General features: G+C 45.7%; 1 protein-coding gene and 1 pseudogene across 1 annotated transcript in view; one reads left to right on the top strand and one right to left on the bottom strand.

The window, feature by feature from the left end:
- The first annotated feature begins 1452 nt into the window (after positions 1-1452).
- The window catches only part of PLD5 (phospholipase D family member 5), a 395172-nt gene continuing 383531 nt past the window's right edge, over positions 1453-13093 (top strand). Inside the window, exon 1 of the mRNA XM_028111768.1 lies at positions 1453-1641. Coding sequence (XP_027967569.1) covers positions 1453-1641 — 189 coding nt within the window. The remainder of the gene's footprint in view (positions 1642-13093) is intronic.
- Positions 9725-10222, bottom strand: LOC114215717 (large ribosomal subunit protein uL11 pseudogene; annotated as a pseudogene).

Genomic DNA, 13093 nt, shown 5'->3' with positions numbered 1-13093 from the left:
CCAAGCTGGACGTTTGGGGAACAGGTCAGCCGAGAGCTGAAGAGAGGTCAGTTTACCCTCTGTGCCCCCCTTTAAAATCTCCCAGATATTTCTGCCGCTTTCACACACTTCTCAAGCTTTTAAATGGACCTGAGAAATTCTTGACACGAATTGTTATCGAGCTTTTCGGTAAAACCAAAAAACGTTCTGAGATGCTGAATGCCAAGACAGCAAAAGATAAAGAGATTTAAGATTTAACTATTAACATGCCGCCCTATTTCCAGAAAATTATCACGCCGGGCTGTTTTAAGACTGGGCCCGGGAGGGAAAGCAGCAAAAACCCTCCGGGTAGTAAAACCTGGCCTTGGGGTCGAGGGACAGCGTAGAGAAACAACTGCAGAGCTCCCGGGCCACACGCACCTCGCGAACGCACAGTAGAGGCAGGGCTTTTGCCGAGAGGCCCTGGGTCCGGTGAAGGGGCGCCGCTGGCAGCCGGGTTCCAAATGCACCCAGGGCCGGGGAGCAGCGGGTCCAGCAAACCAGTCCGCCCAGCCGCTGCCCTCGGGAGGATTGGCAGCACTACGCCCTCAGATGAAAGTAGTGTGCACGGTTCCAGAAAACACTTGTCCTTGTGGCCATTTTCGGGTGGGGGGGTTGCCAAGCGCCCTATGCTCTGCGCCCCCGCGGTGGGACAAATGGGCTCCCGAGATGGGAAGTTACAGAACTTTCAGAACAAGGAGCCATGAAGCCGGGGCCAGGCGGGGTCCGCTGAGCCGGGCCAGCTGGGGGCGAGTGGGGGAAGGGCAGAGGTGGTGTAGAGAGTCTCCCCGGGGATCCAGCCGCGCGCCGGGCCAGCGGGAGGGAGGAGGCGCGGAGACCGCGCTCCCCCTCCAGCGGCTGCTCGCTTTCCAGTACAGACGCTAGCCGGAGAGGTGCAGCCGCCCCGCGAGGAGGGGCCGGCGCGGCGGGAGGGGCGGCGGCGGGCTTGCAGCCCTCGGCCCCGTGGCGGGCGGTGCGGCTCCTCACTGCACCAACCTGCGGGCTCGGGCTGGCTGCGGGCCGCGGCCCCTCCCACCCGCACCCCACCCGCGCCGCCGCCGCCGCCACCGCCGCCCCGGGCCGGCCCAGTCCCAGCCGCTGCCGCAAGAAGCCGGCGTGCGGGGCGCCCGCTCGGACCGCAGCTGGCGGGGGCGTCGCGGTCATCGCGGCGCGCCCGGGGCACGCGGGCCTCCACAGAGCCGGCTCTCCTCCCTCCTTGCCTCCCTCCCTGCGTCCCTCTCGCCCCCGCCCCTTTCTCCCACCTCCCCCACCCCCCTCACCTCGCCCTCCCTCCGCCCGCCGCGCTGCTCCCGCCCGGCCGCGCGCTCGGCTCCCCGCGCCCCCCGCACCCGCTCGCTCCTCCTCCAGCCCCGGCCCGGCCTCCCGCGCGCCCTCCAGCCCGCTGCGCGCCGGCCGTCGCCTGGTCATGTCAGGATGGAGATCCGGCAGCACGAGTGGCTCTCGGCCTCCCCCCACGAGGGCTTCGAGCAGATGAGGCTCAAAAGCCGCCCCAAGGAGCCCTCGCCGAGCCTGACTCGAGTGGGCGCGAACTTCTACAGCAGCGTCAAGCAGCAGGACTACAGCGCCAGCGTCTGGCTCCGGAGGAAAGACAAGCTGGAGCACGTAAGAGCCGCGCGCTCCCCGGGGCCTCGGCCCGGCACCTGCCCCGGAGGTGGCCGGAGCGCGCGCGGGGCGGCGGGGCCGGGCGCGGGGGACCCGGCAGGTGGCCCGACTCGGGGACGAGGGCGGCCCGCGTCCTCCCTCCCACCCGGGGCCTCTGTTCCTGCACTTTCTTTACAGGAAGGACCGGGCTGCGGGAAGGAGAGGGGAGGGGAGGTGCCTTTCCCGGCACTGCCTGGCCCCCCGCGCGCCTCGACCTCCCCCACGGGCTTCTCTCAGGGTTCATTGGCACCGCGTTCTTGGGGCGCCTCTGCGGGGTGAGCGAGAAGGGGAACTGCCACAGCGGGGCTCCGAGGATCGCGGCGTCGCACGGTGGTGGGCTCTAGAGGGTCTAGACGGTCTTTGGGGCTGTGTTACTTCGTCCAGAAACGACCCATTAGCGAATCCGCGAGGCTGCCGCCGCCGGCTACCGGGCCTGGGTCCGCGCACGAGCGGGGAGAGTTTTCTGCAGCCTGTCCTCTGGGATGGGCAGTTGGCGATCCTCTACTTGAGCCCAACTAGGGAGGGCTGTGCGCGTTGCGAGGAGAGAGGCGAAAGAGCGAGCGGACCGGCCTGCTCCCCGGGAACCGCCACTCGGCGAGGGGGAGGCGGGGAGCCGGCGAGCCGGGACCTCGGCTCCCCAGAGTGCGCGCTTCGCGGGAAGCGTTCCAGGCACCGGAGCTGAGCCCTTGGGGCTCGCCATTCTGGAAGGGAGAAGTCCCTCTAAAGAGACGTTCAGGGGATCCACAGTTTCCATTCTGACCCGTCAAAATCTCCTTAAACCAGATGTTAAAATGAAACTAAGAGAATTATCTCAAGAGTGCAGTACAACTGGCTCGGGAGAGGATGCTATTTCTTCCCGCGGAGCTGCATAATCCAAATTGAGTCTGTTAATGGAATGTGGCGGTTTCCTTGTATTTGGGTCACATCTCCAATATGACAGAAAGATAAGGAGAACTTCGGTAACTCACACATCTCCTACGCCGCACCGACCCCACTCCCATCTGCCCCCGCCCCCCAAGCGCTTCTCCTCCTCCCCTGGGTTTTGCAGCAACAACAAGCTTCCCAGGAGGAAGCGTGCAAAGGAGTATTTCTCCCACAATCTGAAAGGAAGGTCTGTGACTTTTCTCTGAGGGCCCGATTAAGTCCCTTGAAAGCTCAACTTTAAAGCTTCGAGTTGGGGAACAGGCTGTCTTGGGTGTAGAGAACCATTTCCTAGTATCATAAGGATGTCTCAGATCCTTAAGACCATGGAAGTAACTGATTTTTAGGATGACAAGTTGTTTGAAAGGCAGCAGAATCCACTTAAAAATGCAAGCCCCAGAAATAGCATAGGGACTGGTGGTTATTAGTTTAAAGGGGGACAGAGAGCACCTTCACGGAATTTGGCTCTTGCTGTTGGAATCTGATGTTAGTACCAGGACGAGTGGTCCAGTCTTAGAGCAGTGAGAGAATAATCTCCGTTTCAATTTCCCTGAATGTGTGTTCATTTGCATCTTGTGCTTTTAGCTGCTGTTGCCTTTCTTCTCTTAGTGGAAACCAGTAGTGTATCCTTCTCTAGGTCTCCTTGAGTCTTGGACACTGCACAGCTTTTTACTTCAGCAGGTCCTCACTATGTTTCCACTGAGTTTCAAGGCATACTAGGGTGGCCCGTGGCAGCTTCACCTTTCTGGATGAGTGTAGGATGCTCAGCCTCTCCTGAGGAAAGGTAAATCTGCTTGTTTAAAACCATGTGAGGACCTATGCTTTCTTTTTCACTCAGATGCTCCAAAAGACAGCATTGCATTAAAAAAAAAAAAGTCACCTCATTTGTTATTTAAATCAACACAGCATTTTTGTTTGCTCTCTGAAATACATTCCATGAGACAGGTATGCTGTTTCTGATGGTTTCTCTATATCTGCTTTCACTTAGAAAGGGGGCTTTGCTTCCAGTGAAATTTTTTTGTGATTTTCTCTTGCTCCTTTGAAGCATCTATGTTTTAAGTGAAAAATAGTATTTATGAAAGTACAAGGAAAAAATTAAATGAGCATAAAAATATAAATTTTATTTGAATTCAAGCTGGGGGTATTTATAATAGATATCAGATGTTGGGGTACACTATGTTTCAGGTAGTTTGATGTGAATTTCTGTTTAGATATTTGAAATTTAAAAACCCATAACACATGTAACCTAGTGTATTTTTGCCACGCAAAGCATGAAAATGTGATGTCTACTTTATTATAGACAACATGCTGAACATATGTGGCACCACAGAAATTAGGATGAGTGATGAGTGTCATATGAAATTCAAAGCTAATATAGGGTATATAGGGTAGTTTAAAAAAATCCCTTTGATCCGTCTAACCAAATGGATGACCACCATTTTTTATTAGGTTAAAAAATGAAGGAATAACTGTGCTGGAGATCATATGCATGAAAACAGCCTATGTTCTTTTGCTGATTTTTTAAAAAGCCAATCTAGTATTAAGGGCATAAATAAGTTATGGCTTCAGATGACACACATACTCAGTCATCGCAATAACGGAATTCCCTGGAATGAAATGTGGCAGTGTGTGGACTCTGTCCAGACTTCGGAGGCATTGCTCAATCTGAAAGCCAATAACACGATGTAAAGTGACAGTGAAGGAATATACTTCCACCCACTTAGCTAAAAGTGAGGATAATTTATCTCTCCTTCTCTGGTTTAAAGGCTACAGGACTGATCCCCGGGCCGCACAAGTGAAAAGTGACATGAATTGGTCAAGGATAGGAATACTTACAGCCCATCTTTGAATCTGTTTCCTGTTATTTGTTGGTCAGTACTTAAGATGAATGCCCATCAAGAAATAAATGCATGTGAGGGAATTCTTGCATTCTTAAGTCATGATGAGAAGCTACAAAGGTTTGTACCATGAATTTGGCACTTTGAACTCCACTTGGATATTTCAGGAAAAAGTAAAATTGCTGGCCATATATAGACCGTCTTCTTATTAGCTACGAGTAGTGCTCTTGGTTCTTAGAATCTTTTCCTTCTTATTCTGCCTCATCACGCCCATGGCTTTGGAAGGTAAACAGTGGAAGTCTTGGTTTGGAAGGTTTGGTAAACAGTGGAAGTCTTACGTTCTATAGGATCCTCTGTTACTTAAGGTGTAACGTAAAAGTGAAGGATTATGGTCTAGCAAAGCAAGAGGAGCAGGGGGCCATTCCTTTAACCCCCGACCCAGCCCTGTTCTGTGAGCCCTACCTGGGGCTGGGTCACCTTAAGAGGAATCATGTAATATGATTTGACTATTATCTCACAGGACGCAGGTACAAAGTTGGAGAGTTGCAGAGGCTACTCTGCTCAGTTGCCTGGTTTTAGGCCAGTTGTGTGTGTAGAAGTTTCCTGATGCCACTTACGGAGCTAGGGATGCCTTATTTTCCCTCCTGCTTACTCAATTAGCTCTTGTCGAAGTGTGGTTAAGAGTGGGGCTCTGGTTAGACAGACTGTCTCTTATTAATTCTGTAATCTCAGGCAAAGGACTCAGAGTCACAGGATGTACCTTCACATTCCTCCTTAAAGGAATCACAGGCTTGCTGGGATGATCCAGGGAGACAGTCTGTGGGTCTGTTGCAGTGATGCACAGTCCCATAACGTTGGGGGCTCCACACTGCAAAAGAGTATTTTACCTCACACGTCTCATATCTGTGTGGGATGGCAGGTTCTCAGTCCGTTCAGACTGCTGTAACAGAATACCGGAGATTGAGTGGCTTATAAACACTGAACATGGTTTTCTCAGTTGTAGAGATGAGGAAGTCCAAGATCAAAGCATGTGCAGATGCAGGGGGGCTAGTGAGGGGTGCTTCCTGTTTCTTAGAAGGCTGTCTTTTTGCTCTTCCCCTCAGGGTAGAAAGGGGGACGGAGCTCTCTGGAGACTTTTTAATAAGGCCAGTGTCCTGTTCATGAGGATGCCAGCTTCATGACCTAATCACCTCCTAGAGACCCCACGTGCAAACGCCAGCCCGCTGGGGATGAGGTTTCAATGTATGACTTTTGTTTAAACACAAACATGCAGTCTACAGCAGCAGAGGAATTTTCTCTTGTGAGTTTCCTGGCCTACTGGAAGCTCCATCCTGGTGCGTGTTGTCAAGGGCAGCTAAAGGGAAGATGGTAAATCATGTCAAGTCTTTCAGTGTTTCCATCCAGAAGGGAAACATCCATTTGACTCCTGTTTATTGGCCAAAGACAGTTTCAAGGCCAAGGCTTGCTTTGGAGGAGATGAGGAAGAGGGATCTGACCAAGACCCAGAAGAAAGGGGAAGATGACACCCATGACCAGCTTCTTAGGGTGACCACAACACATAAAGCACCTAGCACCCTATGTGGCTTTATTACGGGTTCAACGCGCAGTACCTAGAGGTGTGGTTGCTTCTTAGGTGTTAGCTAGCTCTCTGGCTGAGTCCTTACACTCCACCCAGAGAGCTTCCAGGTGTCACATTTGAGATCAGCCTGCCTGCATTATAGGCCTGGACCCAGAGTATGTAGGTCCTTCGGCCAGCAGCCAGCTCACTATCCCGGGCCTGTCAGGCTGCCTCTGCCTGGCTTCTAGTCTGTTCTCTGGGACCCTGATTGTGCCCTGCCTGGCCATTCTGAGCCTGATGCTTCTTCTTCCCACTCTCTGCAGGCTCTCCTAGCCAAGAACAGCTCCTTGCCCCGTCCCCAACCCCTGCTTTCCCTTCCCAGCTCTGTGCTGGTGGAATTAAGTGGAGCAGTATTTCGTTTATTTGCATGATAGCTCAGAAAGCCTATTTAAAATGGAAAGAGAGAGCAGAGGAGAGAATTTGTAAAGAATAAAAGGTAGAATCCTTAATGTTCACACTTGTAGTGAGCCTTAGTATCTTACTTGGTTTAGGTGAGTGCATCCCTTAAAAAAATTGTCTCCTTTAAGCGTGAATATGCACCTGCTTAAATGCAGTTTATGTTACCGGTGAATAGTAAATAAACGACCAGTTGCCTCCTGGAATAAATTATTCACATGAGGAGCAAATAATAAATGGATTGGAGCAGACTTGGTCACTGTGGTCTAGGCTTATATTATGTAATGCCATTTGTGTCCCACAGAATGAATTTGTGAAAGTCTTACACCGCACAGAGCAGATCAGTAAAGTTCCAAAGACAGTTCAACCTAAGGGAATGAATCTTTAGAGTGTTCCATGAAAAATCAAATGAACAAACAAGCAGAAAATATGCTTTTCTATCTTTATGTATTATTGTTCAATTTATGTGTTAAAGGATAATTTTAGTCGGGCAAATGTTTAAGAACATTCACCAGGATTATTTCCTGTGATTTTAGATCAAGCAGACAAAGCCTAGCCTGAGGCAGGGTTCTGTCACCGGTCAAGGAATAGAAATTTAGATGTCTCTGGAGTGTGTTCTAATGGACCTCATGTTGTGTCCATTATCCAGGTAGCAAATATTAATTCCACTAATGGACTTCTCTCACTGTGGGTTGATATTTCAGTTTATTTTGAAGAAGCTTTGATTCTTTGAACTCTGTTGGGTGTGGCTTATTGACTTATTTTGAGGTAATCATCAGCTATGACATATCATATGTAATATATTCAACTTAAGAAGCTCAAGACGATTGGACTTAAGATTTCTGTTTGCTTCCTTCTTCCATATAATAGCCATATTACCAATTTCTGGCCAATTTCTCTAGAAGTTTTTACCTCTCTTTGCAGACTTCTGTGTCTGTCTTGGGTTTAAATCTGGGTAACAGATTTCAGTTCTTCTATTTTAGCTCCCAAGATCAAGAAATTTGATGGAGCTTTTGTTATGTTTTTATACTGAATTGACTGATAAAGAGGGCACCATCAGGCAGAGGTAGGCTCGTTGCTAAGATATCCGCCCAGGAATGTTGTTTCGAGTGCGTATACTGGGGACACGTAAAGTTACTGAATTGTCTAAGATTCACACCCACATAGATTGTGTTGCAAGAGTTAAGAATACATCAATGAATGTTCAGGAACAGTTGAAATGACAAAATGTGATTTTTAAGAGAGAGATTTTTTTTTTAAAACAAAAAAATGCATTTTTATTTTTCTCACAAACAGAAACATGAGCCCAATTTCTAAACTCCCAGATCAAGCCCTTAAGCAGAGCTTATGGGGAAAAATAAATGAAGAACATGGCCCCTTTCCTAGGTAGAATTAATCACATCAGAAAATCTCACTGCTGTCTAACATATGAAGTGGGCCCAAGTTGAACTGCCTGATATGGTATCATGGGACTGGATGTCCCAGCCGCCTGGTGATACATAGGGTTCTTTATTCCCTAAAGCAGACAGTGAGCCTCATGACTATACCCTTTCTCTGACTTGAACTATGAGTGCACTCCTGCCCTTAAGTTCTTAGGTCTGATCCAGCAATCCCAGAAGGAGTTACCTGGAGATGGTGGGACTTGGCAACAGATATTTATTGTGGGTGCCTTTTTTAAAAGGTTTTATTTATTTATTTATTTATTTATTTATTTATTTATTTATTTGCGAGAGGGGCGCAGGAGCAGGGGAGGGACAAAGGAAGAGAGAAAGAGAATCTTAAGCAGAGTCTGGGTGCAGCACGGAGCCCAGCGTGGGACTTTTTCTCATGACCCTGAGATCATGACCCGACCCGAGCTTGCTTAATCGACTACGCCGAGGCGCACCTTGCAGGTGCCTTTTATGTGAAAGACACTTCGTTAGGAGATTATGAGGACTTTCATGTAACAAGCATTTACATGACATATACTGTGTTCCAAATGGTGGAGAATATACAAAGACTAGAGCAGAGTCCCTCCCTCAAGATGTTTATGGCTTTATAAATACAGTTAAAATATGATTACAGTGTTAGGAATAATGCAGGAAATGCAAAGTAGCACAAGAACACTGCCATTGAAGGACTTGTTTAGGTAAGGATAAAATACAGTTAAAAATAAGTAATGTCATATGTAATAATGATGTATTATAACAAACTTGAATTTATTTCAGTAATGCAAAGTTGCTATAAAATTTAAAAATCAAATGATGTAATTTATCACATTACCAGAATGATAGAGTAAAGCCAAATGATTATCTCAACGATGAAGAAAAAGCATTTGATAAACTTCTATACCCAAGCGTGATAAAATCTCAACAAAGTGGAAATAAAAGGAAACTTTATTATTCTGATACAGGCTTAAATCACAGTTAATGGTGAAATATTGAAAAATTATTTGCACAGATTGTGAGTGTGATGGAGATGTCCGCATATCGGCATTGTACAGGGGGTCATAGCCAATGCAAGAAAGCAAGGAAAAGAAATAAGGATTGAAAAGGAAGTGATAAAATTGTCATTATTAGCAGATGACATGAGTGTGTATGTTTGAAAATCCAAAAAAGCTACTAATGAATGAATAATGTCCCTGGATTTAGCACAGCCACTGCCTACAAGGTCAATATGCAAAATCAAATTAGAAAAAAATTATTCCAACATAAAACTAAAAGTCTTTACCATTTACATTAATATACAAATACCAGATACTTAAAGAAACAGGTAAGACCTCTTTTTAATTCTCCACAGATTGAGCCAGAGCACAGATACAATTCCAAATAAATCCCAACAAGTTTGTGTGTGTGCATATGGGTTGAAAATGATTCTAAAAATTATATGGAAATACAAATGGCCAAGAATAGCCCACATAATCTTGATGAAGAAGAACAAAGTTAGAAGACTGCTTCCATATATCAAAACTTATTATATTACATCAAAAACTAATGATGTAATGTATGGTGATTAACATAAACAATAAAAATTTAAAGAAAAAAACTTATTATAAACTAGATTAATTAAAGCAGTGTGGTATTGGTGCAGGGATAAACAAGTAGATCAATTGACAGAATAGAGAATGTGGCAGCAGACCTGTGTATATATCTTATTATTGACAGGTACTTGATTTATGACAAAAGTGGCAGGCACAGAAGGGCATTTGGAGAAAGATGGCTTCTTATTTTTTTTTTTTTATTTTTTTTTTTGGTTGTCAAATGATCCTTTATTGAAACATTTTCCTTTGTAGTTAACTAGCTGGGCATTCCACCACACCACTGTTGATGTCATCTATGATGTCATGAGGGTGGTGGCCATCTACATTGCAGCCCACAGACTGGGCAGTCCCCAGGATTTCTTTAATGGTTCCAGAGAGTTCTCTGGCTAAAGATCGGTGTCGCATCTGTCGGGCAATATTGACAATCTCATCAAAAGTGATATTTCCACTGTGCTTAATGTTTTTCTGCTTCTTTCTGTCTCTTGGTGGTTCCTTGAGGGCTTTGATAATCAGGGCAGAGGCAGAAGGTACCACTTCAATCTGGGCCTGTCTGTTCTGAATGGTCAGTTTCACTGTAATCCTTAGACCCTTCCAAACACCAGTTGCCTTGGTGATGTCATCACCAACCTTTTTTGGAGACAGACCCAGCGGGCCAATCTTTGGGGCCAGGGCAGACGTGGCACCGACTTCGCCACTGGTGCACCTCAGGTACAGGACTTTGATCTTGTTGGGGTCGAACTTAGGCAGCATGGCAGAGGTGGCTGGTGTCGGATGAACCCAGATTCGGGACGACCGAAGAAAGTTGCACCTTTGCCTCCCCGAGCCGAAAGCCAAAAAAAGCAAAGGTGGCTTTTTAAAAAATGGTTCTGGGTCAGTTGTACATCAGAATTAAAAATGGCTCTTGATTTCTCTTTTATGCCATACACAAAAATCAGTTTAATGTAGGTTATAGATCTAAATTAGAAACTGAAACAATGGGGCTTCTAGAAAATAATATAATAAAAAAATCTTCATCAACTTGGACTAGAGAAAAATATTCTTAAGCAATTTTAATAGTCCCAATCTATTGTTATTAATAAACTGGACTATAGTAAAATTAAGTAATTTTGACAGTAAAAGACTCCATTAAGAGAATGAAAAGGCAAATCACAAAACAAGGTATATTCCAACACACACTCTGACAAAGAGTTTGTATCCAGAATATATAAAAAGCATCTACAAATCAATAGCAACAGACAGCCCCCAAAAGTGAGCAAGACGTTTAAACAAGAACTTCACAAGAATATAGCCAAGCCATCAAATGTATGATAAGGATCTTGATGTCATCAGTCCTCAAGAAAGTAAACAGTTAAAATCATACATTATTATACAACCACAAGAATGGTTGAAATTAAAATGATTGATAATAACAAGTGTTGATTAAAATGAGGAACATCTGTAACTCTTATAACTTCCGCTAAGAGTGTGTACCTGTATATGCAATAATGTGGATGACTCTTTCAGACACAGTAACAAGTGAAGGAAGACGGACATTGATTCTGTTTATGTGAAAAAAACAGGCAAAGCTAAATGACGAATATAGTGATTACCTTTGCAGGTAAGTTAGGAACCAGGGAGGCTCCTGGGATGCCAATATTGTTCTGTCTCTTTTTTTAGGATATGGTTACAAAGTAACATTTATTGAACTCTGCACTGGGGACACCTGTGTGGCTCACTTGGTTAAGCGTCTGCCTTTGGCTCAGGTCATGATCCCGGGTCCTGGGATCGAGTCCCGCATTGGGCTCCTTGCTCAGAGGGGAATCTGCTTCTCCCTCTCCCTCTGCCTCTCCCTCTGCTTGTACTCTGTCTCTCTCTCTCTGACAAATAAATAAATAAAATCTTTAAAAAAAAAGAACTATTCACTGAAGATTTGTACATCTTATGTATATCATTATTTCCATGATAGTTTATTTTTTAAAAAAGTAAAATGTATATAGTGCCCTTCCCCTTGTTTCCTGCTTATGTCTGGCTATTTGTCCTCCGAATGTGCTTCTCCTATTCTATTCTCTCTAGTCCATGGACCTTGGTCTGTGATGTCCTCTGTCACTGTTGTGTTCACGTGGCTGACTCGTACTTATCAGCTCCCTGGAACTGGCTTCCTGGGTCCTGAAGGGGTTGGGCTTCATTCTGCAAGCAAAGGGAAGATGTTTGAATTCAGCAAGTCCACATTTCAGAAAATCTGCCATGTTGAGGAATGAGAGCCTGCAATTGGGGAAACCAGTGTTAGCCTCTCTTAGTGGTAGAGTTGGGAAATAACAAAAGAATGTGGTAGAAGTAGAAAAATTGAGGAGGGACAGATGCAAGAAATGTTGTGAAATAAGAGTTCACGGGACTTGGTGCTTGGTTGAATGTGAAGGGCCTGAGCAAGCTCATCCATTCAGCAAACCTTTATTGAATACCAGGGATGTCCCTGTAATTGTGTTTGGCACAGTGGGTACAAGAATGAGCAAGGAAAATTCCAAAAACTCCTTGAGAGTTGGAATTCTGCCCTGTTCATCATTGTATCTTGGCCCAATTTATTATCTTGATCCATGTTATCAATATTATTATGATCATAATTCACAGACATTACAGTTCTGCTCTCTGCAAGGAACTGAGCCCCAGGCTTGGGAAGGTTTAAATGCATATGATTGGACCTTTGACCTCAGATTGCTTATGGCTTAGTCCTTCAGAACTCAATTTAGGGGCTTCTGGTTGGCTCAGTTGGTTAAGCATCCAACTCTTGGTTTTGGCTCGGATCATGATCTCATGGGTTGTGGGATCGAGCTCTGCGTGGGGCCCTGCACTCAGCTCAGAGTCTGCTTGAAGATTCTCTCCTTCTGCCCCTTCCTGCTCCTCTCTCAAATAAATAAATAAATCTTAAAAAAAAAAAAGAACTCAACTTAAATGTGGTCATCTCTAAACCTAAGTCTTCGTTAGGTGTCCCTCCTGGGTGCAGGCATTGTGGATAGGTGTCTGTTTTATAGCACTGAACACACTTTTTTTAAAAAAAATTACGTATTGTCTATTATTTGCCCTCAATGGAAAGTTTGAGGACAGTATCAGTGTCTTATTCATGACAGTGCACCCTTAATGCCTAACCCAGTGCTTGATGGACATCCAGTATTTATTGACTTGACTACTGAAAGAGTGGAATCAATGAATGAATGAATGAATGAATATGTGCTTAAGGAGGCAGGATCTACACAGGTAAGTGAAGGAATGTGGTGGCATATGCTACTTGCCAGATAAATGCAACAGACGTGAAATGCAACGAGAAGTCAATGAAAACTACTGACCAGGTGTCAGACAGAGAAGCTAATAGACAAGGCTCCCTCTACCCCATCCACAGGTTGAGGCTCCACTGACGTTTTTCTAAGACTGGAAAATAGCGGTTTCCTGGTCACTTTACTGACCTCTTCCAATGTGTAATGCTGTTGTTTACAGTGAATTTTGTTTTGGTTTTCATTTCTATATATCTTAGTTTTAATGAGTCAAGAGGAGAACATTAACTTTTGAATTTTCCTCAAGTACTTTGGTCTGACTTGTTGCCTCACCGAAATCTCTGGTTCATTATTTAGCCTTCGCCCTGCTCTGGCTGAG

The sequence above is a fragment of the Eumetopias jubatus genome, unplaced genomic scaffold (assembly GCF_037043125.1).
Source record: "Eumetopias jubatus isolate StellerSeaLion01/CBP00866 unplaced genomic scaffold, mEumJub1_p1.0 scaffold_12, whole genome shotgun sequence".
NCBI classification, from domain to species: Eukaryota; Metazoa; Chordata; class Mammalia; order Carnivora; family Otariidae; genus Eumetopias; species Eumetopias jubatus.
This window is presented reverse-complemented; position numbering and strand designations above follow the sequence as displayed.